This window comes from Cyprinus carpio, chromosome B7 (assembly GCF_018340385.1).
Source record: "Cyprinus carpio isolate SPL01 chromosome B7, ASM1834038v1, whole genome shotgun sequence".
NCBI classification, from domain to species: domain Eukaryota; kingdom Metazoa; phylum Chordata; class Actinopteri; order Cypriniformes; family Cyprinidae; genus Cyprinus; species Cyprinus carpio.
This window is the reverse complement of record NC_056603.1, coordinates 29,361,963-29,389,053: the sequence shown is the minus strand read 5'-3', so window position 1 is coordinate 29,389,053 and position 27,091 is coordinate 29,361,963. Positions and strand designations below refer to the sequence as shown.

Sequence of the window (27,091 nt, the reverse complement as noted above, 5' to 3'; positions counted from 1 at the left end):
ATAACAACACAGCAGGGTTATTCCACTAAAACTAAAACTATAAACAACACATTTTAGCAAACGTTTTTGTTATAAAATATTTCATTTTGGCTATTTGCCAAGGAACTATGTCTAACTTTCATTATTTTAACCTGTACTAAAATAAAATCTATACAGACATAAAAAAAAACAATAAAAATGACCAAAATGCAACAAAATTCCTAATATTTTAAAATGAAAAATGTAAAATAAAACATTTAATATTAACTATTAATAAAAACATCAGTAATATATCAAATGACACTAATTCCCTATTTTCATGTGTACTGAGTTTGGGACGCTTGTAACTAGGGCTGGGTATCGTGTTCGATACTTTTTAGACACCGACCAAATTGCCTTGATACCATCGAGTATTGAAAAACGTGTGTTCTTTGGTTTTTAGGTTTCGTTAAATTTGGGGTGAATCTCATCAACGTCAGTGAGCCAATAAGCCTGCAGCACTAGGTGCGCTCAACTAGAAGCGGCGCGGTGCAGATTAATCAGTGTTTGACATCTGCGAGAGGAGAGCGAATTGAAAGTGTACAGATCAGTCTGCTCTCTATAGCTCTCGTGGTACTGTAATGCACCGATTGGTCTGCAAAGTCGGTCCGCATCACCGGTTACACTCAGAGAAGTGGCTCACATGTGAGGATTTAGTGTGAATGCGTCCCAGCCCTCTTAGATGTAAGGCTACATTTACACGGGTGTGGGTTTTTTTTTATAATGAAAACGATCCTCATCATACTGACGTTTCCACTGCGTTTCAAGCCGGCTTTCCACTATCTCTGACAAATGACAGACCGAAAGTCATTCATTACTAAAGGAGAGTAGCGCAGAAGCTGTGTAGAGTTCCGATCATATGCTGATGTCCGTTCATACTACATGATCGAAAGCACGTGTTACGTGACCATTCGTGCACACTGTAGCATCATGCAACATAAGACATTAAATAAGATTTATATTCCACTTTTACTCAAAACTCACTTTAAACCACCATCGAGTGTTTGTAATAACTTCCGTTTGCCGTCTAATGTGTGTTTTGGCCATGCATTGTTGCTGAAATTAAATGTTATTACCTCTGAGTCAGAACAGCGATCATGGAAGAGAGAACACAGGCAGACAGCGCTGGAAGCTGCTAATGCTCATCAGTAAATCAGTGGAAAATGAATAGAAATGATGATTCTGTCTGAGCTATGCATTTTAAAACTAAATGCACTAGTGTAAATTTAGCCTAAAAGATTTGGAAACGGAAAATTATTTGAACTTTATTAAAACTATTTGCACTTTGTTAGTTACATTTTGTCCCTTTGTGCAGTGGTTCAGTAGTCATTGAGTCTGTATAAACATCAACAAGCTGAAAAATAAAACCAAAGTTGTTGTTTTTTCTAGATAATGTAATCTTGTTAAAATTTATTTCATAAAATTGGTATTGAAAAAAGTATAATTCAGGAACCGGCATTGAAGTCTAGGTATCGGTATCAGTATCGAACATTTTTGAACGATACCCAGCCCTACTTGTAACGTGAATTTGGGAACCCATTCCACCACACTGGTAATAAGAAGCACTAATTTTCTTTAATATTTATATTGAATAATAAATGCAACTATTACTATTATAGTCGTATAGATACATAATCACAACAATTTTTTTTTTTTAAATCTCAATCTCTATTTCTTAATCAGGAAAATCACAATTAGATATTTTCACTAAAGCCTTCAGCCCTACTTATCTCTAATCTTCAAATGTTTAGTGTCTGAAAAACCAACATCCGCTATCTGTCTCTAAACCTTTTGCTGCAGTTCAAGGGTTAACATGGTTACCTCATCTTCTCAAAACAGCAAGTACACAAATCAAACACGGTTATAAATATTTGTACGTCCCCAGTCTGCTGCCATGTCTAATTTAGGGCTTTATGTCGTAAAGCATCCCCTCTCTGCTCCAAAAAGAAGAGGATGTTATTCCATAAATATTTACATCTATACATAAACTACGCCGATCCATCAGCAGTGTTGCGTTTAAAAAAGTGATGAGCTGGTAAGAGGTAAATAGTTAAAGTATTTTTAGGTGAGTTGGGGGTTGTATTCCCTGCAGAGAGCCTGATGATGGGAAGCATTGTGTTCATTTTGTTTATCAAGCAGCTCTACGGGCCTCTAGTGGGGCTCGTCTGCTTACACAAGCAAAAGCTTTCCGAGGCATCTGCAGCTGCAAGCCCACTGTACAGGTACCCTGCAGACTGCATGCACACACACACAGCTGCCCCAGCAACCCTACGTGGCTCTGCAGGTGTATCAGTAACCTTTTTCCCAGGTCTAGGTCTTCGAAATCTCTTGTCCAATCATGATGACTGATGGCTGTCACCAAATGCCAGTCCACGCAAACCAGGCTTCCAATCATCCATATTTTTATGCAAATTTTAGGATATTGTAGTAAAAATGCTGGATGGAAACACAAATATGAGATTTAAATTTCCACTAAGCAACAAAAATATTTACCGGAATAAATTCATAGAAAGATTAAAAAAAGATGAAAAAGTAATGGGACTTTATCTGTCTACATGGATCAATAACTACAGTAGACCCGCATGTACGAAGGAGTTCTGTTTAAAGAGTACAAAGTCATTTTTATAACTTCTGGAGAGAAATAGCGCAGACACTGGAGAAGTATGAAGCTTTCCAGTGTGCATGTGTCAAGCACCTATGTTTGCACATACTATTAATTACTGGAAGGCAACACTATATGCATATGCAAATCTTTTTTTTTTTTTTGTCAAAGCTGAAGGGTACTTTGGGCATTAGTCATTAGGCATCACACAAAAAATATGCATAGTCAAGTTTTGTCGCTGTAATTCACAATTCATTCCTTGTAGTTAGTTCACCGAAAAATAAAAGTCATTATTTACTTCCCCTTGTGCTGTTCTAATGCCGTATTCCCTTCTTTCTTTTTCAGACCATGTAAGCAGAAATTCAAAAAAAGTCACGCTAATGCTTGTCGATATAATAATGACAGTGAATAGTGACCAGCATTAAGCTTTTAAAAAACAGACACAAAAGTATCACAGAATGATCCTATGCAACAAGTCATATAATGCAAGTGTTCTGGGGGTTTAAGTTAGGGTTTGCTGAAAAACAAAACAAAAGTTAATGTATTATTTAACGAAATTCCTGACCTTGGCCGTTGGTCTCTGTGCACAGCTGTGTGTTCATGAGACTCAGCAGTTCACTCAGATTCGCCCCGAGAAAAAGCACACAATTTGTGAGAATTTAAGATTAATAAACACAACATGAAAAGCCAAGAAATCCCCCCAAAAAGCATCTGTGTAATTTCTCTATTGAGTTAAATATCTCCGAACTGGAAGTCCGGTTATCATGCGTTTTTGGAGTGAATAGAGTCTCACAGAGACGAATGGCCAAGGTCAGGATTTTTGTTAAATAATAGACTAACTTTTGGTTTGTTTTTCACCAAACCCTATTGTAAAGCCCCAAAACATCTGGAATACATGACATGTATCACATGGGACCATTCTATTATACTTTTTTTAAAAGGTATGAGTGGGACATTTTTTTTTTTAATTCTCCTTTTGTGGTCCTAAAAAGAAAGAAGAGCATACTGCAATAATTAAATCTCCTTTTGTGATCCAAGAAAAAAAAGACAGGTTTTTTGTTTTATTATATCTTTTTTTGTGATGCAATAGTGGTTAGACAGTTTTACATTTATATTTCGAGTCAATTTTCCTAAAATGTGATGATTTTGTGCTCTTGAACACACGGAATGGAAAAGCTGCTTTATTTACAAATTATTTTAGCAATTGTTATTTTTTTGCATACATTCGCAACTTAGATGGAAACATAGGTACTAACACACTCTCATCAGTTGTGAGTGGGATTTTGAAGAGAATCCATCCTTTCTTACAAGAGTAGAGTTCTATATTCCCGGTGTGCACCGTCAATGCTCTACCCTGCGCTGAATTGAGCTGCTTTGAGTTATGAATCATACAAGTGCACCTGCGGCCATGTGTTAAGTAGTGACAAATAAAAGCCCTATGTCCATTTACACAACAAAGAGATGTACCCCATGAGGCCACCAATCTCTCCTCAACCCCCTTACCACCCCACCTCTCCATCTTTTTCTGTCTTTGCTTGTTTTTTCCTCTGGCATTAATAGCGAGAAGTATCTGGCTCCCCGTTTCCCCCGAGTCTCGTATCACCAGAGCGACTCCGTTCCAGACAAGCTACAATTCAAACACAAATTTAAAGACAAAGGTGCATTGCGCAAACTCTTATTCACGTCTCGTGGAAGAGCGTGCTTGATTTCTCGCCTGTGCGCCGTGCGATTATTGAGAGCTCACAAAGCCTAATCCTGCTGCCACGCAGCCCTCAAAGGCCTCGTTTTGTTCTACGGGAGGAATCTGAATCCTGCCGTATTAACGTGATGGGGATCTCTGTACTAAAGCCGCTGTATTCACACATTCACTGCGACCAGCACTGCGGTTTGAGGGAGAATCTAAAAGGAGGCTTTCACTATCTGCCCTCCGTTTTCCCACAATGAGTGTTTGAATGTGCGATTTATGCATACAGAAAGGTTGGGAGGGAGTTGGGCCAATGGAGGTCACAGGCGGAGTCAAGCTGAGCTCCACACTTCCTCCGAATCCCAATGTCTGGTGCTCCACTGGGATTATCGCCCATGGAAATTTTCCCCCAATTTCGCGTTATTAATCTTTGTCTGTCCTCCTGTCCTGGCTACATAATGACTAATTAAACATCAAAAGAGCTGTGGCGGGGATGCGGCATGACAGCTCATGTCCCTGAGCCCTTGTTCCCGCGGGAAAGAGGAGGAGAGGGGGGCGAGCGCTGACGGGGCGGCCTCACAAATCAATCAAGCATCGTTACCTCACACCTACGCCCGCCGCGCTCCAAACGGAGGATCTGCAAACACAGCAGAGCTGATCTGAGAGGCAGGTTTGGGCTCCCGTGTGCACACGCCCGACATACGCACAGGTACACGCCGCCGCCGTGTCAGAGGACGACTTTGATAAGACGCAATTCAAAAATGTGTGCCGCCGTACCAACCGTCTGTTTTTGCACAAGCATCTATTTTTAAAGCAAAGCGATGGCAGGAAGATGAAATGATGCTGTACTCACAGATGTAGGCAGGCCAGGAGGGGGCTTGCGCATTTTCTTTGTTTGCAGAGGATCTGTGGAGAGTATACAAAAACAACTTTGAGACATTTGAGGGGAAAAAAGCATAAACAAGCATGCGGAGGCACTCAGTCAGATGTCTCTTTGATTACAGGTTTACAAAGACAAATATGAAAGCATCAGTGTGGCAGAAATCGAGGAATTCTTAAATTCGATGTAAAAAATAAAAGCTAATGCTGAAAAATTTATATTTTCAGTAGCGTCCATTTTTATACATAACCATGGCATTATAGTCATGCTTCCTCATTGAGGGCATCAGACAGGCACTAACCCAGTGAAGCAGAGTCCTGAAGGGAGCGTCTTCGTGGATTGGTGCCAGTATAAGAGTAGAACGGAGTGGGCGACTTCCCAGAGGTGGTGACGGGCCCTGGGCTTGCCAGGCCCATGTCCGACCTCAGACTAGACTGTACAGAAAAAAAGTAAAGAGTTCAGGGCTAAGAGCCAACATCATAATGCACAAAGAAGTGAATGTGTGTGCAAAAACATACTTTTAAAGTAAATCAATACAACAATAAACTGAAATATAGAAAAACAAATAACAAAAAAGCCGATGACTGTTTTCACAATATGGTTGACAACCCATTAATGGCTGATATTAACATTCTATACTTTAATATTCTAAATTATTATTAAATAAGTTAAAAATAAAAACTAAAATCAATCATTTAAATATCAAAATAATGTACATAATGTACAATATGAAAAAATATTTTGAGATTTGAAAAAGATTACATACAAAGCTTAGTGTTTGGAATTATTTCTAAAAATTATCTTTATATGACTGTAAGATGGCAAATGTAATTTAAAATGTTAAAAAGGGGGAAAAAATGCTCTTAGTTACGCATACAATATATATATGCCACCACTGAATTTGGAAAAATAAATAAATAAATCTATTAAATCTTATAAAAAATTCTTATGTAAGCATCCTTAACTGTTATATAAGATATAAAATAACATGGTGTCAAGCCCAAAGTTTTGACGTAAAACAAAGCAAAGATATAAAATAATAAAATCCAACCAAATTGTTAGACCGATAATATCGGTAATAAAAAAGATCCATCTGAATAAGAAAATACTAAATACAAGTCTTTAATGTAACAGAGCTTTTGAACTTTCAGTTTAAAGTAAAAAATGTTAAAATAATAAAATGGGCATCACCCAGATTAAAATCTAAAATATGAAGGTGAATGTATGACTACTTCAGATATTGTGTGACCCCTGAATGAAGGTTTTGTGCTTCACAAAAGGACACAATCAAAACTCGTTATGGGGAAAAAACCCTGAGAGTTTTTCTGCTCTTTCCTCTCTTTACTGAACACAATTGTGCAGTTATTGATGTGAGAGTGCCAGCAGCTCAGTGAAGTCCAAGGAGAAATCGATCCAATCAGTCTGACCTAGTGATTCCCTCCCCTTCTGCTCACGGTGAACTGCTATTGATCAGGCCTGATCACGGCCCCAGGGCATATCCACACGCAGCCAGGGACACATCCTCACTTAAAGGAGCAGCAGGCCCAGGAGAGTGAAGGATGAGAGAGCCAAAGAGAAGTGGGGTACGACAGTGGCCTGCTCAAGCCTCATTAAACCATCTGTCTGATCTCAGGAGCTGTCAGCTCCCCTTTAAAAAACTGTGCTGCCTTAACTTGACAAAACACCCGGTATAGAGCCCATGAAGTCGACAGGGCCACTAGACTGTCGACGGCAAGCCAATTACGTGAGGAGAAAAGAGAGACGGTGGCCCCAAACCTGTGTCTGATGACCAGGAGATTAGCGTAGGCTTCAGGTTTTGTAAATGGTTTTCCCAGAGGCTATCGCACTCTTGACCAACATCCACTCCGTCACTCATCCCAGCAAACTGGGTTAAGAGGCCAATTAGAGAAGAAGCCCAATTAGCCTAATCGTCTGCTGAGTTAAAGAGTAGTGTGGGGAGGGGGATGAAAGAGTGACTGAGAATAGAAAGAATCAGGTAACAGGACTCCTACTGAGAGACCGGCTTTTGACTACTGTACCTCACCGTATAAACAGACAAAAATAAAAAAGCAATATTTTGATGTAAAATATTTGTTATATTTTCTTTGATTACACTTCAAAAGATTGATTTAAATATTAATGTTTTATTAATTCATTTCATTAGACACCATTTTTCATGATAGGTTTGTATTAAATCATATAACAAAAATTCATATTTTTAAGGGGAAAATAAAACTGATTTCACAGGGCACTAAAATAAATGGTAGTTTACTCTGTGGAGTTTAATTGCGAACAAACTATTTATGTTACATTCAGTCTCAAGGTCTAACAAACATGTGAAAAGCACTTCCTTCCCCATTAATGGTAAATTAATATCATGATAAATATAGATATTGTATGATAGTAAAAAATATTGCAATCATATTTTTGGCCATATCGCTTAACCCTGGTATATAGAAAAATTAATTCAATGTTAAAGTCAAATAGAAGTTATAATCAAAGCGCTTGTCGAGGCTTAAAGAAGAAAGCACTTAAAAATAGCTACTCCTCCTGGAATTTAGCCGATTAAAACAAGGGCCATCAGATCGTGTGAAAATCAGGTTGGCTTCTCCTTTACTGCAGGAGGAATGAGGGGGAAACGAGCTCTCCAAAGTGACAGGCTGTCAGGGAGGTGGCATCATTGACACTGACAAGGCAAAGCAGACTGACTAGTGTTGCCTTTGTTCAATGATATGAAATCCTCACAGCAATATTATCTTCTTACTTTTAGCCGCGATGCAAAAGCAAGACAGGAAAGCGCCAGGGTCAGATGAAAGACCGATAGAATACTAATTTAACATTTAGGAGAGAGTGATTTTAGGGAGATTTGCTGTGGTTTATTATAGTGATGTGAAATTAGTCAAATGCTATTTAAAGATTACATTCATAGAACTGGTGGTTCCATGAAACAAAAGGGGATTAGTGAGATCTTTGTTAAATTAAATATAGAATTAATAAGAAATGTACATTTCCTGAAGAAAAACCTGTACGATGCCAGGCTGTTGCTAAGTAAAGAAAAAAAAAAGAGGCCAACTTCTAGTCATATTCAGGTTTCTAGATAGGACCTGGGTATATGAAATATTTTTTTCATCTTCCAGGTGAAAATCGCAAGTCTGATTTCTTAGAAAAGTAATAATACACCTCTTGCCAACAAGCCACATGATTTGAGGTATCATTCACATCCGCTGCACAAACATTTCAGGATGAGTTACACAGCGACGTTTAATACTTGGGGGGTTTGGACTGTGTTCAAATCCCTAATACTGAGTATAAGCGATCACAACGGCGATATACTGACAAAAACCCTGTTCATTTCTCTCCAGGGTATGAATGTTCATGTGTGAACACGGCCGTGTGTTAGCAGGTGAGAGGAAAATGACTGCCCTCGGTGGTTTAGCCTTTAAAACAAGTACTCAGCTTACATGACAGTCCGGTCAATCTTGTGGATACTGAGAAGTAGTGTTCATTATAAGAACACTTGACAGAATCACAGGGGCTTTTGAGCCCGCTCACATCTGAACAATCATCTTCCTGAGTGAAATGTCAGGCAGATTGGTGGAGATAATAGCAGTCATCTGTCAGCCGCATCCTGCCACAACAATCAGAATAATCCTCCACACAGGGGACGGGAGCAAAGCTAACCTACAGCCACCGTGCCGCTGAATGCAGCTCTCTACCGCTTGCCTCTTATCGCTTCTGTATTTTCACATTTCTCATGTTTAGATCATGGCATTTCATGCTACAAGGTAAAAGACTGCAATGGAAGGATAGCCTTTAGTGAGATGTTGTCAAACATACTGCAAAGCAACAGCGAGCAACAATTGAATAAACTGTATTAGGTTTTTATTCACTAAATACAGTTTAACGAGTCATTTGTTTAGGAATCAAACTACACTGCAACTGTGAGATTCTGATTCAATTGCCTCTTAAACCCAAAAATGAAATTATTCTATGATTGTGGAACACAAAAGAAGATATTTTAAAGAATAATGGTAACCAAACAGTTCTGGAGAGCATTGATTTTAATTGTACGGACAAAAACAAAACACTACACATTTTTTGTTTTGTGTTATGCAGATGAATAAAGGTTTGGAATAACATGAAGTCAAGTATATTTTCATTTTTGAGTTAACTATTTGAGTGTTATTTTGTTCAGGTATCTGACTATAGTAATGCATGGTTTTGATTCCCACAAAAATGGCCTTATAAGGGTCATTGCTTCTGGAATTTAACTACATTGTTTACACTGTAACCAGGGTCATTTGTTTGGGAATCAAGCAAAACAGTTTGCGCTGTTAATTTCTGATTTACTATGAAGAACTGATTTGTAGAAGTCATTAGTTTAGGAGCTGGACAATGTTGGCGGCATTGTACGATTTTTATTCACTATAAAAACCTGGTTCATAACCGTTTGGGAATCTGACTACACTGTCTGTGAAGTATGTTTCATGCAGGAAACAGAATATTTTTGTATGTTGTTCGGTCCACATCAGGCAAAGAATGCACTTGCGAGAATTGTTAATGGTTCAAAATAAGCTGCGGTTCTCACTTCTAAGCCTATGTGAAATCCACTGTTTTTGTTGCTGAATTATTTGCTAGTAAAAGAAAGCAGCCAATGAGATGCTTGGCAGGAAGAGATACAGGGGCCACAGCTGGCTGAGACAGTTTGAATATTTAACTCAATAAAACGTGTACAGTTCCACATCAGGTTCAAATGATGCAATAATACCTTGCTGAGGGAGAGGTTTAGCCTGCAAATGATGACAAACCTCATAAAAAGACGGGCTGTTTGGCTTTGTGAAAATCCTGTAAACGCTTCCCATCACTGCCACACACTTGATAGATTACTAGTGCAGATATTTCCATTCTTGGCACTCGCTGAACAAATAGGGCCTTTTATTAGGTTCCGCAATGTGCATTGCTCAATTTTCGAAGCAGACTGGGTTATTAGGCGCCCAATTCGCGTATTAAAAACACTGCTTCTCCGATAATCTCTGCACCTGATAGTCATCTGTTTATATGCGCGCGGCAGACGCGGTGGCCGTATTAACACGCTGGGTTCAGAATATTAATGCAGCCACCCTGCAGCCCGCATTCTTCCCACATTCGCTCAGGAACCGAACGGCTTTTTCGCTCTTCCTGTTTTTCTTCAGCGACTAGACAAACTGAGTCTCTGCCAGGCTCTGATCTGTGCAGCTGCAGGCCAGCATAAATTCCCCAGTTCCCACACAAAATGTCTGAACTGGCATTCCCTTTCAGAAAGCTCTTTTATGAATGAGCGAACGCGCCCGAGAGCCAGCCGTGTTTTCATTCGTTCTGACTAGCGCCATTCACTGCTTGCAAACCGCACGGCGCTTTTAAAGGTGCGCTTGTGTGTTTCTCCTCTCCTGAGATGGGCGCTGGGCTTGGAGGGCGAGGTTATTAAAGGGTCGTCCGGGTCGAGGGCTGTGCTGACCTCACACTTAAGCTGGAGAGGTAGCCTTCCTCTAATATCTCTTAGTCTCTTAGCCATGGCATTAAATTTAATCTTAAAGCTAAGACCCTGAATGCTCACTAAATCCTTCTGCTAATAACCACAAGGTATAGAACTAATATGCAATGCAATATTAATAAACTAGGATGGAAAAGAGTTTATTTCTTGGTTTCCCAGTACTCATTACCACAAGGTTGGAGAGGGAGTGAACAAAACGTAAACAGAGCAAAAGTGCAAGCAACAGGCGATTAAGTAAATGCAGAGGGGAAAAAAGGGTGGGGGGTCTCCAAGTATACTCTCTGACTGACTGACGTCAACCGTGTCAGAGAGAATGAGCAGGCAGGAGAGCGAGAGAGCGAGAGCTTACACAATCCTGTCTTTGTTTGGAACATCTGTGTGGCTGAGGGAGGGGAGCAGGGCCGGGCTCTGTGACCCCGCTTTAATGGAAGTGCTGAAAGTCATGTTTCTGTGTGCTGAAGGCCTGCTCCCTACACATAAACACTCCTTCTAAATCACACATTAAATGCTATTAAAAAGCATTCATATCAAAAGCATTCAGACATCACAAAACACTCTTTCAGCATCATCTGATGTGGAAAAACTGATCAGAAACTATAAACAGTTCCAACTGCTTTTGAGCAATTTCCCAGACTTTTTGATGACTTTTCTCAGTTGTGATTATCAAATGTTTTTAGGCACCTCTTTATATTTTTGGTTACAATTAGCTCATGAATTACAGTAGGTATCAGAAAAAATACATTAATGTTCATTTATTCAATTATAAAAAGTATACACATTACTATACACTACTTTCAAAAGTTTGGGGTCAGTAAGTTTTTTTTTTTAGATATATTTTTGCAAAGACAGATTAATCTCATCAAATGTTACAGTAAAAAAAAAAAAAAAAAATATTACGAAAGATTTTCATTTCAAACAAAACCTGTTCTCTTTAGAATGATTTTCTGAAGAATCATGTGACACTGAAGACCAGAGTAGGAAAAGGAATAAATAATATTTTACAATATTTTAAAATAGAAAACAGTTATTTTAGAATGTAATACTATTTAACAACATTGCTGTTTATTTAGTGAGCGTAAGAAAATCCCCCCCCCCTTCCAAAAAAACAAACAAAAAAAAAACATCCCAAATACTGTAGTTTAGAGCTCAGCTTAACTAAAAAAAAAAAAGTATACTCACTACAGTAATTCCCAAGACTGTTTATGATTTTATTATTTTCCACTTTTTTAAATTTAAGGTGGGACTTGTATACAGAATTTAGCCATTTAGCCATGTGTTGGAGTATTTGGCACGTTCACTTTCAGCACTCCGGTAGTTGTGATGAATCAGGGGCTAAGTGAGATTCACACAAAAGCAAAAACTATGTAAAAACATAATAATAAAAGTGAAGTTGTGGTTGTTACCTGGCATCCAGAGACGCCTGGCTCTCTTCCATAACCAGAGAACGGAGGCCTCTCAGACTTGCCTATAGATAAACAAAGAGACAAACAATCAGAACAGCACCATACACATTAACCATATAAACATTAATCATGTGAAAAACAGGGAGATTTCAAGGAAGACAAACAAAAGCTGCCAAAACTCACACATTCCGAGTGAGTTCTGGCAGATGAAGGCTGCCGAAGGTCAGAAGGAATTGATTTATATTTTATATTACATCAGTAATGTGTGATTTATTTCTGTGTGTATTTTTTCAAGCTGTCCATCAGACAGGGCACGTCTGACAGTAAACTACAGGGTCGACGATACTAATCCATCTCTATCCTTTTCCTGTCGCAGAAACAGCCCGCGAGCTTGCAAGGGGCGAATAAAAAGTGCACAGCGCACAGCCGTATGAATCATACACTTCACAATATCTAAACTCAGCAGTTTCAAGCTCTCGGCGAGAAAAAACTGGAGACTCCTAAAGGAAAATGATAAACAACTCTAAAAACATCATATATTATACTTGTCAGACTTTCAAACATTTGAACAAACACAGCAGTGAAGCTAAATTCTGTTTACTTCAGGGAAAAGGTAAATATTTGTGTTACTTCAATTCCGAAAGTATTTGCGTTACACCTTCTGCGTTCAGGTTCGGTTCTGTTGCGCTCAGGTGCATGAGGCCACGTGTCTGCGAGCGTGCAAGTTTCTGAGATGCAGCCGTAATCAGGTACAGTGGTTTAACTGAAAACGCTGCTTCCCCTGTGGTGTAAACTGATCTCAATAGACATGATATAACATTTGAGAGTTGCGCTCCTGCAAAGGAAGAGGGAGTATAGTTGTGGGTAAACTACTGCGCTCCCTCCCCCTTAGTCACCACAAAGGAATAAAACATCTGTCTTTCAGCGACTTTAAAGGTTAGGAGGCTTTTTTCCCCTCATCCTAAATTACTGGGCTGCTACTCGGCTAGGTTTAGGTTTCTGAGTTTGTGGCGCACACAGGCAGTCTTTCCTCTACAGATGCACTCGTGTCCAGCATTGAAATATTCATTTACAGCATGTGTTTTGTCACACACTCTCTGTCCACGCTGAATAATTTATAAGACCGCGCTGTTGTTTTAGATCCTGGCAGAGCTGGAAGCGCTACTCATGAAAAACATCCTCCCTCGGTCTGGGTCTCTCAGATGCAGCGAGCAGTTGCACGCATGGTTTGGCTTGCTCTCGTGCAGCATAACCCAGCCATGCGCTGTAACATGGCGAGGGACCTTAATGCGATCAGCGTCGTAACCTCAGCCACTAAGGAGGAGTCCCAGAGGATCTGAACGGTAAACATGCGTTTAACTGTCTAGCATGCCAGAGTGAACGGCCGACCTGCGCTAACAGCAGTGACAGACCCGAACAAAGAGATGAACCTATTCAACTGACTGCACGCATACACCCACAAACTGCCAGAGTCACGCACGTTAATAAATTTTAATTGTTCCAATGACATCTTTACAATCACCCACATACATAGCTAAATTGATATATATATATATATATACATACACGTGTGTGTGTGTGTGTGTGTGTATCTATCTATTGTAGTTATTGTGTTACATTAAAAAAATAAGTATAAATTATACATACCAAATAAATTATATTTCAGTATTATTATTTGTAACTAATTTTAACTCTCTCTCTTTTTCTTTTAAAACCACTATATATAGTTCATTATAAAATAATGAATTAAAAATAAATCGATAATAAAGAAATATTTTGGGGGGGGGCTGCTTTTTTATTTTTAAGAAAAAGACATGTAGGAGGAGCAGATGAAGAAAAGTGGGAAAAAATAGGAACCGGATGAGGGGAACAGAAAAATTAAGAATGACTCTGAGAGCTGTGGAGGAAGAGGAGACCCATGGGGGCCTGATATTCAGAGAGAGAGTGAGAGAACGAGAGCGAGCGGTGGAAAATTATTGGGCGTGCGTTCAAAACACAGAGCGTTCCAAAAGCTGAAAGCATCCAAAGGCGAAGAAAGGCAAAGCGAGGGGGGGAGAAAAAGTCTCTCGGAATGTTAAAAATCAACAATGTAAGACAGCTCTTCCACTGCTATAGCAATTTGTTTAAGTGTTACTGGCGAGTGTTTGTGCCAAGCAGGCTGCTGGCTGTGGCGCTGATGTTTGAGGAAGCAGTGCCAGCTAGCGCAGCTGTGAGGCCACTGCCCCCACCCTCCACACCCTCACACACACACACCCCTTCCTCTACTCTACTCTCTCGGCCAAGACACTCTCGAAGACAGAGAGAGAGAGAGAGAAAGAAAGAGAGAGAGTTCAGAGAATATGCGAGACAGCAGGTGAGAGAAGAGTGTGTGAGTGTGAGAGGAAGTGACAGTGAGTACATGTGTGAGAAGGGGTCACTAGGGGGAATCTCTCCAGAAATGAACTTCAAGAAGTGGGCGTTGAGCCTGCCGATTAGCCACGTCCTCTACAGCCCGCCAAGCCCCTCTCTCCTCCTTTTATCTCATCACACCAACCTCCTCCTCCTCTTAGCTGGAGCGATGACAGACGGATGAAGGGGGGTTGGCCTGATCAATACCCGCCTCACTGCTTCTCCTGGCCTCCCCTCTCTGCTCGCCTACCCCTGCACCGCGACACATCATACATTATAGAAGCGGGATCTGACTGCGGATGATGAATGTTCTGGCCTCGCCGGCCTTTAGGGGAGGGCTGACGCGGGGGATGGCGGCACCACCAGCGCATGGGGAAGCGTGGAGGTTAGCCACCGTGCTATAGGTTATCAATGCCCCTGCTGACTCACAGCTAATGAGCGTTCTCGTCACACAATCTATCAAACAGATGACTGGGGAGCCTGGAAGAGCAGAGGATGTTTACAGGGAATGGCCGCAACAGAAAGAAACTGATGAGGTTATGAAGTTTGATGAGAAAAGGCTATGCCAGGAAAACCACGGGATCACTGAAGATTGAAGACTAGTCATATAGAGATGGTGAATGTCTGGGGATGTAGCTGGGATAATAAAGTTCAGGGCTGCTGCAGCTAGCAGTCTGCTCATTTACATAGACTTTTGGAAAACTAGGGGAGTTGGAGCATGTGACCTTGTCAGTCACCAGGGGAGTGTTAACGGCCCCACCAACTCGACAACAAACAAATACACTGGAATTTCTTGGTGGCTCTATATTGGTACCATATTGGTTATCAGCCTATATGGGAGATATTTTTAATTTATTTAGTTACTGGATATATGCATCTTATTTTAAACGTAAGTTTGGGTACTGTCTTTTGTAACTTGAATGTGTGAGGCTTCCGGTGTCATTCGCCTCCAGTTATTTTAGCAGTACAAAAACAGTTTGTTATGCTGCTTGATATTGCAAAAAGAACTTTTATTTTTATTTATTATTGTCATCACAAAGACATTGGTTTGTAGTGCAAACAGTTTTACCTTTTACTACTTGTTGCAGTTCTACAGCAGCTAATGAACCGGACGTCATGCACATTCACAGAAAACAGCTTACTTTCCCATTGCTAAATTGCTTCTTAGCTGTCATTTAATGCATCTTTAAAAACACTAATTTAATAACACTGTTAAATATAACCTTCAACAAATCTGAAAATAAATATCCATTTTTTCCTATTGTACATTTTGATGTTGTGATGCTTAAATTTACATGCAATATTTTAAATGCTTCCTTAGTTTTTATCAGCTATTTATCAGTTATCGGCCATAACATTATTTTATTCTGGTTCTTTACTACAATCAACACAACCTGCAAAGCACTTGGCAAAATGTTTTGATACTAATTCACCCAAAATTGAAAATTCTGTCAATGTATTCACCCTCATGTCATTCCAAACCTGTATGTCTGTTCTTTTGAGAAACACAAAATAATATATTTTGAAGAACATTTGGGTCCAAACATCACTGGATTAACACAATGATTAAACATATTTAAAATATCATTTGTGATCCATGTTTATTTTTGGGTGAGCTATCCCTTTAAGAGAGTTTCACATTGATTTGGGTTTGCATCTAATGAAACAGTGAGAAATGTCAGAGGCACTTGTTTCACTGACCACACCTCTACCATTTTTAAACAGTGAGTGTAACAGACTCTGCCAGTGAAGAGTGGCAAGATTTCAACAACAACAGTCAGTAGCTATGAGATGCTCTACAGTTGTTGAGATGTTTTGAGTTGGTAAGTGAACAGCTGGCTTAACAGTTGCAGCTCGTGTAGGCCAATCAGGACACCAGGCACAGACTAGTCACCAATATGTCATTAAATAAGGCACTTAACTAGAGGATTGTACAATTGCGCTTTCCCTTAAATACTTTCCCTGTTCATGATTCTGAAGCCCATGAGCATTTAAAGATTACAGACTCATAATCTGTCAAAAGAAAGGAGGTTCAAACTAACACTCCAACCTGTTCAAACTAATACTCAGACCTTTTATGATCATCAAAACCAAGGAAACAATATACACTGCAAAAAGAAAAAAAAATCTTCTTTAGTTATGAGCACGTCTTCTGTTGGCTATCTCTCACCACAGGCCTGTGTTGTCGCAACAGAGCTCTTAAAACAGTCTTCATATCAGCCCTCCTTGATTTGTGCTGAGTAGAAAGAGAGAAAATAAAGCAATAATCTTCTGCGGCACTGCCCCGGCAATGCTTGTCAGCAACAGTGATTTTCACCCTTTCTCTCAGGGGAAAACAGGGGCTGTACTGGAGGAGTGATGGATGGAAGCGAAAATGAATTCATCAATTTCCCCACGAGGAACTGTGAGAAGCAACAAGGAGACGTCCAGGTGTTGACATGCGTGTCCGTGTGGTGTGTGCCTGACATCACATTTGCTCATGCACACACACCTGTAGGCGGAGTACATGTTGCAGAGCACAACATAACACAAATATAGTAGCATTATGACAGTGCAAATGATATTTGGTGATTTCAGCAGTCATAGCCATATTTCGATAATTAAACCTATATGAAACATAAACTAAAATATATTTTCATTAGGGCTATTAAATCATTTAATCATGATGAATCACATTCCAAATAAAAGTTGTTTAAATATGTGTGTACTGTGTATATTTATATGTATAAATAATACACACACATGCATGTACATATTTAAGAAACATATGTAATATATATTTACATTTCTATATGATATATATATATATATATATACACACACACACTCACCGGCCACTTTATTACACCTGTTCAAATTGCTTGGTAACAAATTGCTAATTAGCCAATCACATGGCAGCAACTAAATGCATTACGGCATCTAGATGTTGTGAAGACAACTTGCTGAAGTTCAAACCGATCATCAGAATGGGGAAGAAATGGGATTTAAGTGACTTTGAACGTGGAATGGCTGTTGGTGCCAAACGGGCTGGTCTGAGTATTTCAAAAAAGATCCACTGGGTTTTTTTTACGCACAACCACGCACAACTAGGGTTTACAGAGAATGGTCCTAAAAAGAGAAAATATCCAGTGAGCCGAAGTTGTGTGGACAAAAATGCCTTGTTGATGTCAGAGGTCAGAGGAGAATGGACAGACTGGTTAGAGATGATAGAAAGGCAACAGTAACTCAAATAACCACTCGTTACAACCAAGGTATGCAGAATACCATCTCTGAACGCACAACACAACGAGAACCCTGAAGCAGATGGGCTACAGCAGCAGAAGACCACACCGGGTGCCACTTCTGTCAGCTAAGAACAGGAAACGGAGGCTACAATTCGCACAGATTGGAGAAGATTGGAAAAACGTTGCCTGGTATGATGAGTCTTGATTTCTGTTGCGACATTCAGATGGTAGGGGCAGAATTTAGTGTAAAGAACATGAAACCATGGATCCATCCTGCCTTGTCTCAACAGTTCAGGCTGCTGGTGGTGGTGTAATGGTGTGGGGGATATTTTCTTGGCACACTTTGGGCCCCTTAGTACCAATTGAGCATAGTTTAAATGCCACAGCCTACCTGAGTATTGTTGCTGACCATGTCCATCCCTTCATGATTACAGTGTACTCATCTTCTGATGGCTACTTCCAGCAGGATAATGCACCATGTCACAAAGCTCAAATCATCTCAGACTGGTTTCTTGAACATGACAATGAGTTCACTTTACTCAAATGGCCTCCACAGTCACCAGATCTCAATCCAATAGAACAGCTTTTGGATGTGGTGGAATGGGAGATTCACATCATGGATGTGCAGCCGACAAATCTGCAGCAATTTTCTCCACACTCATAAGCATATTTCTCGTAATCATTGCACTGAATACAGGTGTTCTGTAGGTGGATGTAAAAGTGAATAAAACGGCTTTATTTTCTTCCGGCATGAGAGCCACTGAGGACGCAATGGAGTCAATAGTTTTGTTTTTGATGGTAACGCGCCACCAAATACACAAAAATCAAAAGGGGGAGGTGGGGGGAGCAGTAGCTCATTATCATTTAAAGAGACATGCACAGAAATGGCTCGCTGTGTACAGAGCTGTTTTAAGAAGCTAAAAAGCATGTTGTTTAACATGACCATTGAGGAATTTTAACCAAAGTATACTGTAGACTAGGGCTGGGTGATTTTCCCGATTTTATTGATTAATTTAAATTTATTGTTTTGCCACAATTAAATTTTTTATAAATCAAGGAATTTCAATTTTGAATAGAAATATTATCAAATGTTAGAATTAGACCCTTTGACAATATGCCGGTGTTAACAGAAAAGAGAAAAGAACGATCCAACCGCAGGTCGGTGCATCTGATTAACCGCTCACGTGTGTGTTTTTAGAATGGCATTTCATGCATGAGACACTGCAAGAGACGCGAGCGCTACAGTCAAACACATCCATGTTTACACAGAAAAAACAATAGAAAACCTGTAAAGAACTACTACTGTATGTCTGATATTTCATGTTTGCATCATGGTGACAGGCTGAAAGCTGCTGTTTTTTTCAAAGAACATTTATAGTTAATAAGTCTACTGTTGTTATACCTTCAGTAATTTTGAATGTGAATTACCTTGACTTTTAAGATTTTCTAAAATAATTCTCCTCACATTATTTTTGTTCTCATTATGTTAATTTTATGAGTTTGATATGTATGTGGTTGTTTTTTTTTGTATGTTTTTTTAGTTTTTTTTTTATTTTCTGCAAAGATATTTAACAAGTGATTTTTTTAACTTTTTGTTTGTTTTACTTGGAATAGAATTTTCTTTAACTAGACGGTTAATAAAGAAAAAGTAACTTGAATCATGTTGTACATTTTCAAGTTGACTAGTTAAAAATTGTAAAAAAAAAGAATTGGTCAAACATTCTGGAAAAATCGAGATTTTTTTTTTTTTTTGCAAAATCGACCAGCCCTATTGTAGACATATCATGAAGACCCAAAGAATTATAACAACTTGTGGAAAATGGGCATCTGATGTCCCCTTTAAACTTTAAAACCTTTACAATACATCTGCATAAAACAGTGATAACACAAGTCTGTGCAAAAAAATCACAACTAAAGAAACAACCCTTCACTTTATAACAAAAGCATGAAAGTGCATGACTATTTTTCTATTTATCAGCCCACCAGCCAAAAGATCTGAATTATCAAATATTAATTTACAGTTTTGCAGCTGTTCACAGAACTCTGCAAATCAGTATGTTTTAACACCACTTTGAATACAGCAGCCCAGAGATTTGTTTAACAGTCAGTGGAGTATGTAAATACCATTGATGCACATTCACAAGTGGCAACACAAAAGAGGGGTGCATTGAGTCCTGTCGAGGGGGTTAATAAGGGATGTATAAATAGGCCGACGATATTAAATATTGAGATTACATGGAACAATTAAAATGTGACCGTGTAGAGAGGCTCCCGGGGTGGCTCCCTATTGATCACAGCTCTGCCAGGCAAGACCAGAGCTCTTGTTTTGATACTCAGATAGGTAGAGATCTAAGCATCTCAAGGGATCAATTGAAAAGTGCAGCCACAAAAACAGCCAATTAGTAGCCACACTCCACAGCCTCCCTCTCTCTACCCCTCCCCACTCTCTCTTTCTTCGTTCTAGTAAATTCCGAGGGCCTCGCTGGATTTTTTTTTTTTCTCCAGGCAGACTCAGTTTCCAAACACACCGAGATGCGTATACATACACACGACAAGGAGCTCGATCCCTTGTAGCGGGTAACGCCAAATGCAAGTGAACCTCTCATGGCCTTCGTCCCTCAGAAGTCCATCAGCGTTCCCTCGTCTGAATTTCATGTTCTGGAGTTCTGGAACCCCGGTGTAATTCATTATCCCTGTCAAGTTAATGTTCCGTGTTGAGCCATATGGCGAGGCTAACACATGCAATAAAGGAAATTCCTTCAACTTGTTATAATCAGCACATTGGGCTGTCCAAATACTGACATAAACAGCTTTATTGTGTTTGCTGCATTTTCTCTTAAAATTCCTGACAAAAACAGGAAAGCAGGCAGGAAAGCGGAGCGGGGGACTGGGGCTAAACTTGGAGGCCAACAAAAGGAGGGAGGGAGGGTGAGGTAAAGAAAAAGAAAGCTCTACAGCTGTCTAAAGTTTGTGTCGGCAAGAACCTTGAGCTATCAGTGTAGAGTCCTGAACGCTCGATGCCCACACACGAACACAAGCAAACACTCACAGACATAACAATGCCAAACAAAGCCACACACCCACTCGCTCACTGGCTCTGTGGCTTTTCAAATGGATCCTTTTGTTTCCTCGTCTGGAGTGTTTGTGTATCTCTCCATTGTTTTCGAGGCTTTTGATGTTTGACAGTCGGCAAGGACGGGGCCCGAATCCAAGGGTCCACGCCCGCCCGCCCTCTCCAGGCCCTCCTTCGCACGATCCCACCCGAGCAGGTAGGAAGGGGGTGGAGGGGTCTGTTCTTTGAGGGGCACAATCTCAAACACGCGCTACCCCTGAGCTCAGCATCAGTTTCTGTTAATTACAGTCTTGTCAGCAGTGGCATTATTCAAACAGCTAGCGCAAATGTTAATGAGCTCTTATTTGCATATTTATTTTTTTCTTTGTTGAAATGTCATTGATTATTATGTTCTACGATGATGAATGCCTCTGCTGATGCACTCTGATATGTAATTAGTCATTAGATGGAATGAATAGTTCAATTAAAAGCAGCGAGAAAGGACAGGATTAAGGACGAATCAGAAAAAAGATGGAAAAAAGACGAAGAGGAAACGAAGAGGATTATGGGAGTGGAGAACAAGATTGTCATGTTAAGGTGAGTCATGAGTGTTTCTCATTGGTGGTGGATGTGTCCTGGTGTCTCCTACAGTTAAACCTGGGGTCTTTAACCTTTTTCAAGCCATTGGCGGATAGTGCAAAGTCAGAGCAGTGGCCCCCGTTACATGCTGTATAAAACTAAAAATAGGCCTAGCATACAATATGAAAAATTAAAAAAATCATTATTGATAATAAATCAAGTAAATATTATCTTCTACAACACATATAAATAATATAGAAATATTCATTAACAATTAATTAAAATAAATAAAACTACCCAGTAGTGCTTCTGCAGAACCCTTGTTAAAGACACCTGATGTAAGAACAACATCTCAAAATATTTTTTTTTATTATAATTTTTTTTAAATATAAAAATAAATAAAAACTCAATTAAAATTAAAATTAGATTTCTTTACCCCTACAGAACCTTTGCGGATGTCTTGTTAGAAGACTCCTAAATGTAAGAATAACATCTCAAAATGATTTGATTCATTTTTAAAATATGTAAATTAAAAAAATACAATAAAATTTTAATAAAATGAATAACTACCCAGTGCCTCTACAGACTCCTTGTTAAAGACCCCTGACCTAAGATCAGCAACTCAAAGGAAAGTTTTTTTTAGTGTGTAAATAATAAAATAAAATAACAATTTTAATAAAATAAATTAATGAAATTAGCAGCAACTACCTCCCCAAGTACCTCTGCAGACCCCTTGTTGAGGACCCTGATGTAAGATCAGCATCTCAAAAGATTTTTTTGTTTGACCTTTTAGAAATCCATGTGTTAACATCCTTGCAGTGACTCTTTTCCTTCTCGTTGAGAATCTCACAGGTTTGCAGGATCTCCTGACTCACCAGATGGGGAAGAGGGACCTGTGTGTGGACTTGTCAACAAACACAGCAGCTGGATTTGTCCTAAACACCCCCACCTCAGAAAGTCAATGAGATGACCATGTCTGCGCAATGTGATTTTCTGTAGTTGCTGAGGGAGGAAAGAGGGGGAAAATGTTTTCTTTTGACCTCTGTAGTCCCTAACTTAACCACCCTCTCCAGCCAATGCCCACTACGCCCGATACGAGACGGCGAGAGAGAGAGAGGAAAATGCATTACTGCAGACCAGATGGGAACATTCCACATGACCAAACCAATCAATCACCTTGGTGGGACGCAGGTGCGCCACAGCCGTGCAGCAACACACCATTTCACAGTCTATCGGCCACAAACACATGGTCACCAATCAATGGCCCCCTGAGGACGCGCGCTTCTCCCCTACCCCACTGGTTCATGGCTGATGACTTCATAATCACACATCCCTCTCTCTCTCTTTTCTCCTCCTCTTGCTCTCCCCCTCAGCGGAGGAGTGTGATGAGCTATCTAATAACCCTTTCTTTCACGCACCCACCGCCGAGCTCGCCACGCTGGCCGATGACTCCCTTCGAGCTAACCCACGCAGGCTCACGTGTGCGTGAGACAGTCGCTTGTGGTCACAGCCGATGCTGTGCATCGAGAACAGGGTGGAAAAACAGGAGGGTGGGGTGTACTTTTATGTCCCAGGATGGATATCGCATCATCTGAGCCACATCAAAGGCTCTGCAGCCGGCTGGTATCAGATGCCAAGCAACTGTTAAACAATGGGGCCTCACTGGAAGGATGGAGGAGGATGAATGCAGGAGGGGAATTTTGATCCCACTCGGGCGGCGCTGCTGGCGTACTCTCAAACTCAAACACACAAGCACGCTCTTTAAAATCCTGTTTAAAGACACATTCGAGTTGCTGAGAGACTCGGATAGCATATGTCAGAAGCAATGAAAGAGTTGTCAGTTTTAAAACATTTCTCTTTTCATACTGGAGAAGTGTTTAGTAACACTTCTCAAGGTTCTGTCAGAGAGAAATCGTGTCACAGAGAGGGAAGCATGTGAACACAATTCACTCAGTATGTGTGAAAGTGTGCTGGGGCCTAGACGCTACCAACCCACAGGGATATTTTTAATACTGGTGGTGGAGTGGACACTGTACACACCAAATTATGGAAATATGGGTGGTTTTTATTACAGAGTATAACAGATGGAGCTCTGTGTTGTCCAATCGGTAGCCAGGACTTGAATGATCCATTTTATAATATAGAGGTACTATATTAGTAGTACCTCTATACTACTGTTCAAAAGTTTGGAGTCTGTAAGATTTTTTTTTTTTAAGAATTAATATGTTTATTCAGCAAGGATGGATTAAATCGAACAAAGTAACAATAATAATAAAAAAATATTTTAAATAAATGGTTTAAAAAAAAAAATCACAGTTTCTACAAAAATACTAAGCAGTATAAGGGTATTCAACATTTTATATAAGAAGAAAGGTTTATTGAGCACCAAATCAGCATAATAGAAGGATTTTTGAAAGAATTTTTTACAACATTTTCCAGGACCTAACATTTGACCAGTAGTGTACTTTAATGTCAGCAACTGAGATACAACAAAGTATTTAAACATTAAACAATTAATTAAAATTAATATTATACAATACGTACGAAAAATGTCCTTAATATATTTTAAAACAGAAAATGCTGAAAATATTTATCTCAATTAGTACTTCTTTGCCTTATTAAAGGGCAAATAAGGATGATGTGGTGCGGAAAGTGATCTTTATAATAAAGTGCAGCAACTATAGCAACTGTCATGAGCTAACTGCATCCGTATATGTTTTTATTGTGAGGGTAAAATCTGAAGGTTGCATTCGTTTTCCTTCACAAACAACACCAGCCATTGGATTGTATACACTGTATGTGTATGTGTAGATAATGCTGGAGTGTTGCTGCACTGAGAGTCTTACACACAGCCACTCATTCATGGGATTCATCGCTCCTCTCTGGATTAGGCGTGGGGGAGGATGGGTTATTTCTAGGCAGACTGACTGCACGCTCACCACCTGAGACCCCGAGCCAGGTGTGTGTGTGCATGGAAGTGTGTGTATATGTAAGAACAGCACCTGTGGGGCACAGCAGGAGCTCAGCTACACACAGGTGGGAGCCAGAAGCCCTACTGTCCATCCCATGAGCCCCCTCTCATTTCAACAGGTCGTTCCGTAATTATACTCAACACAGCCCATTAGCCATCAGCTTTCAGAAGAACATATGCTACAACATCGCTACACACCGCATGCCTACGCGTGAAAGACTGTGGGGGAGATCGTCTTCCACTGGACACGGTGCCTAAGAATACCTACAAACTGCTTTTTCTACACTGTAATGTTCTTCAATAGCTGTGATATTTAGAAAACTGCAGTAAGGTAAATATTCACAAATCAATACAAAAAACACATATTAAACAGTAAAAACATTACAATTCTGGATACAGAGAAGCCAATAATTATTTTCAGGTTACGGGCAATAACTGATGTTTAATGTCAAATGTTAAATGTTTAATATTAAAATCTACACTATTTTATAAATGTCAACAGTATAAGAGTATAAAAACTAAATATTTTTTTTGAGATTCACTAAAGAGTGACATTTACAGTAAGTGTTACTAAATTTTGAATGTTTTTTAGTGATGGGCAGTATAACCAAAATTTGCATTGCATTTTTTTTTTTTTTTTTTTTTTTTTTAGCTTTTGTTTTATAATGGATTACTTTATTGTTAGGAGTACGCAGAATAACATTGTAATGTTAAATACAAATGTACTATCAAAAAATATGTTAATCAAATCAATTTATAAAACTAACAATTTGGTTAATCTTTTACAATGTAATCAAATGAAAAATGTAAATATTCCTTTTTTTTATTTATTAATTAATTTTCGGAAAGTATACTGTTTACATTAACATATGAATGAAAAAGTTTGTGATAGTGATAATGTTTTAATTGCATTATTATTATTACTACTACTTACTGTGCAGCAGTAATATATTTCTGCAATATAAACAATGATATATTTTGTCATAATTTCTTAAAGTTAGACCAAGATTTTATTATATTTATATTTATTTTTTAGATTTGATATAAAACCCATCATCAAATGAAATAGTGATTACACAATTCACAATTCAATATCTGCCTACATCAGTTTGCATAATATACCTGCAGGTTCACTTTAATTTTGACCAGTATAGCATCTAGTAGTGACTGTGACCGCACCGAGAAGCACTGCTTACAGAGTTTATGCTTATTTAAATGAATGTTTTCATAGCTTCTTCATTAACTGAACTGTAGAAAATGAAAAAAATAATGAAAAAATATACATACAAGGACTAAGGTATTCTCTAAATACAACTACAAAGTAACTAAAAAAAAAGAATTATCTTGCTGATTTATTTTATTCTTTTTATTGTATATTAGATGTTATTTCTACTACCATTACTGGCATCTTTTTTTTATCACTATTCTTCATTTGTATTGATGTTTTGTAAAAAAGGTGTGTGAAACAATCATGCTAATAAAGTACTTTGAACCTGAAAGCTGAAAGAGAGAGACAGAAGGGAAAGAGAGTGAGAGCCTGAGAGAGAGAGAGAAAGAAGTCTGGTAAAGTCATTGACAGCACCAGGGTGCTCTGGGTCCAGACTGCATTTGTTTCACTGGCAGAATTCCTTCCTAATGAATCACTGCCCTTCAACTTTGCATTTTCATTTAACAATCACCAACAGTTTCACTGGCATGAACTGCTGCTGAGTACCAACGGACAAAACTGGGAGGGAGAGGTGGAAAAAGAAGTCCAGACAGAGAGATTAAAAATGGCGATAGATGAGTGGAAAAGAGGGGGTTAACGAGAGGAGGGTGGATGATGGGTGGAGACATTGAGAGTACAGGGAAATGCAAGCGATGCAGGATGCTGAATGGAGGAAAAGAGCAAAGAAAACATGAAGGACAGAGAAACAGAGCCCAGAATCCTGCATATACACACTCCAGTCAAGACTGAAAGCTGATTTGGGTGTTGTTTTGTTCAGGCTTCGTTATGCATGTAACGGGATTGGATTAAATAATGCCAGCTAATGATACAGTCATCAAAGCCCAAAGTGCCACATGCTGCTCGTGTTACTGAGTAAATCCAACTGTGCTGCACATGGATGCAGAATGTAGGCGTCGCCTTTTCATGTGTCATTCAGCATTATTGAGATTTCTGGCACATTTCTGGATGCCATCATAAGTTGGGCGCAAGATATTAAAGATACAAGAATTCAAAATATTATAAGGCCTGAAACATACACTATACAAGAGCATTGACTCACACGATTCCAGCTACACAAGCTTGATTTCATGCAGTTGCATGCTAATACGTGTCAGGACTTGAGTATGGGTTGCATTTAAAAAGAAAATTTTGCAAGTTAGTTAAAATAATTCCAATAGTTAAATGGGATTTTAATTAGTTAAAATAAACACCATTTGACTAATGAATTTGTATGACTTTTCCAGTTGTCGTGTTGAGTAGAAAAATTGAAATTGAAGAAGGGCACTAAAGTAATTTATTTCTGTGAAAGCAAAGCTTAATTTTCAAATGATCCTTCAGAAATCATTCTAATAATCATGTTAGAACAGAATATGCTGCTTATTATTTCTGAGGAAACTGAATTTCTTTCCCAGAATTCTTTGAATAGAAAGACCAAAATAACCACATTTATTTCAAACAGAATTATTTGTAACAAAGCAAAAGTCTGCTACTTTTGATCAGTTTAAAGCATCCTTGCTGAATAACAGTATTCATTTAAAAATCTTACTGACACC

General features: G+C 39.1%; 1 protein-coding gene across 5 annotated transcripts in view; it reads right to left on the bottom strand.

Moving 5' to 3' along the window:
• Positions 1-27,091, bottom strand: part of LOC109092866 (transcription factor 12-like) — a 114,189-nt gene that overhangs the window by 32,130 nt on the left and 54,968 nt on the right. For 4 of the 5 annotated variants that reach the window (XM_042728249.1, XM_042728251.1, XM_042728250.1 and 1 more), the window contains exons 6-8: positions 12,118-12,179; positions 5,486-5,618; positions 5,158-5,210 (exon numbers count right to left, since the gene is read on the bottom strand). In XM_042728249.1, the coding sequence (XP_042584183.1) occupies positions 5,158-5,210; positions 5,486-5,618; positions 12,118-12,179 (248 nt within the window). The remainder of the gene's footprint in view (positions 1-5,157; positions 5,211-5,485; positions 5,619-12,117; positions 12,180-27,091) is intronic. The other variant, XM_042728253.1, reaches the window with a different exon arrangement.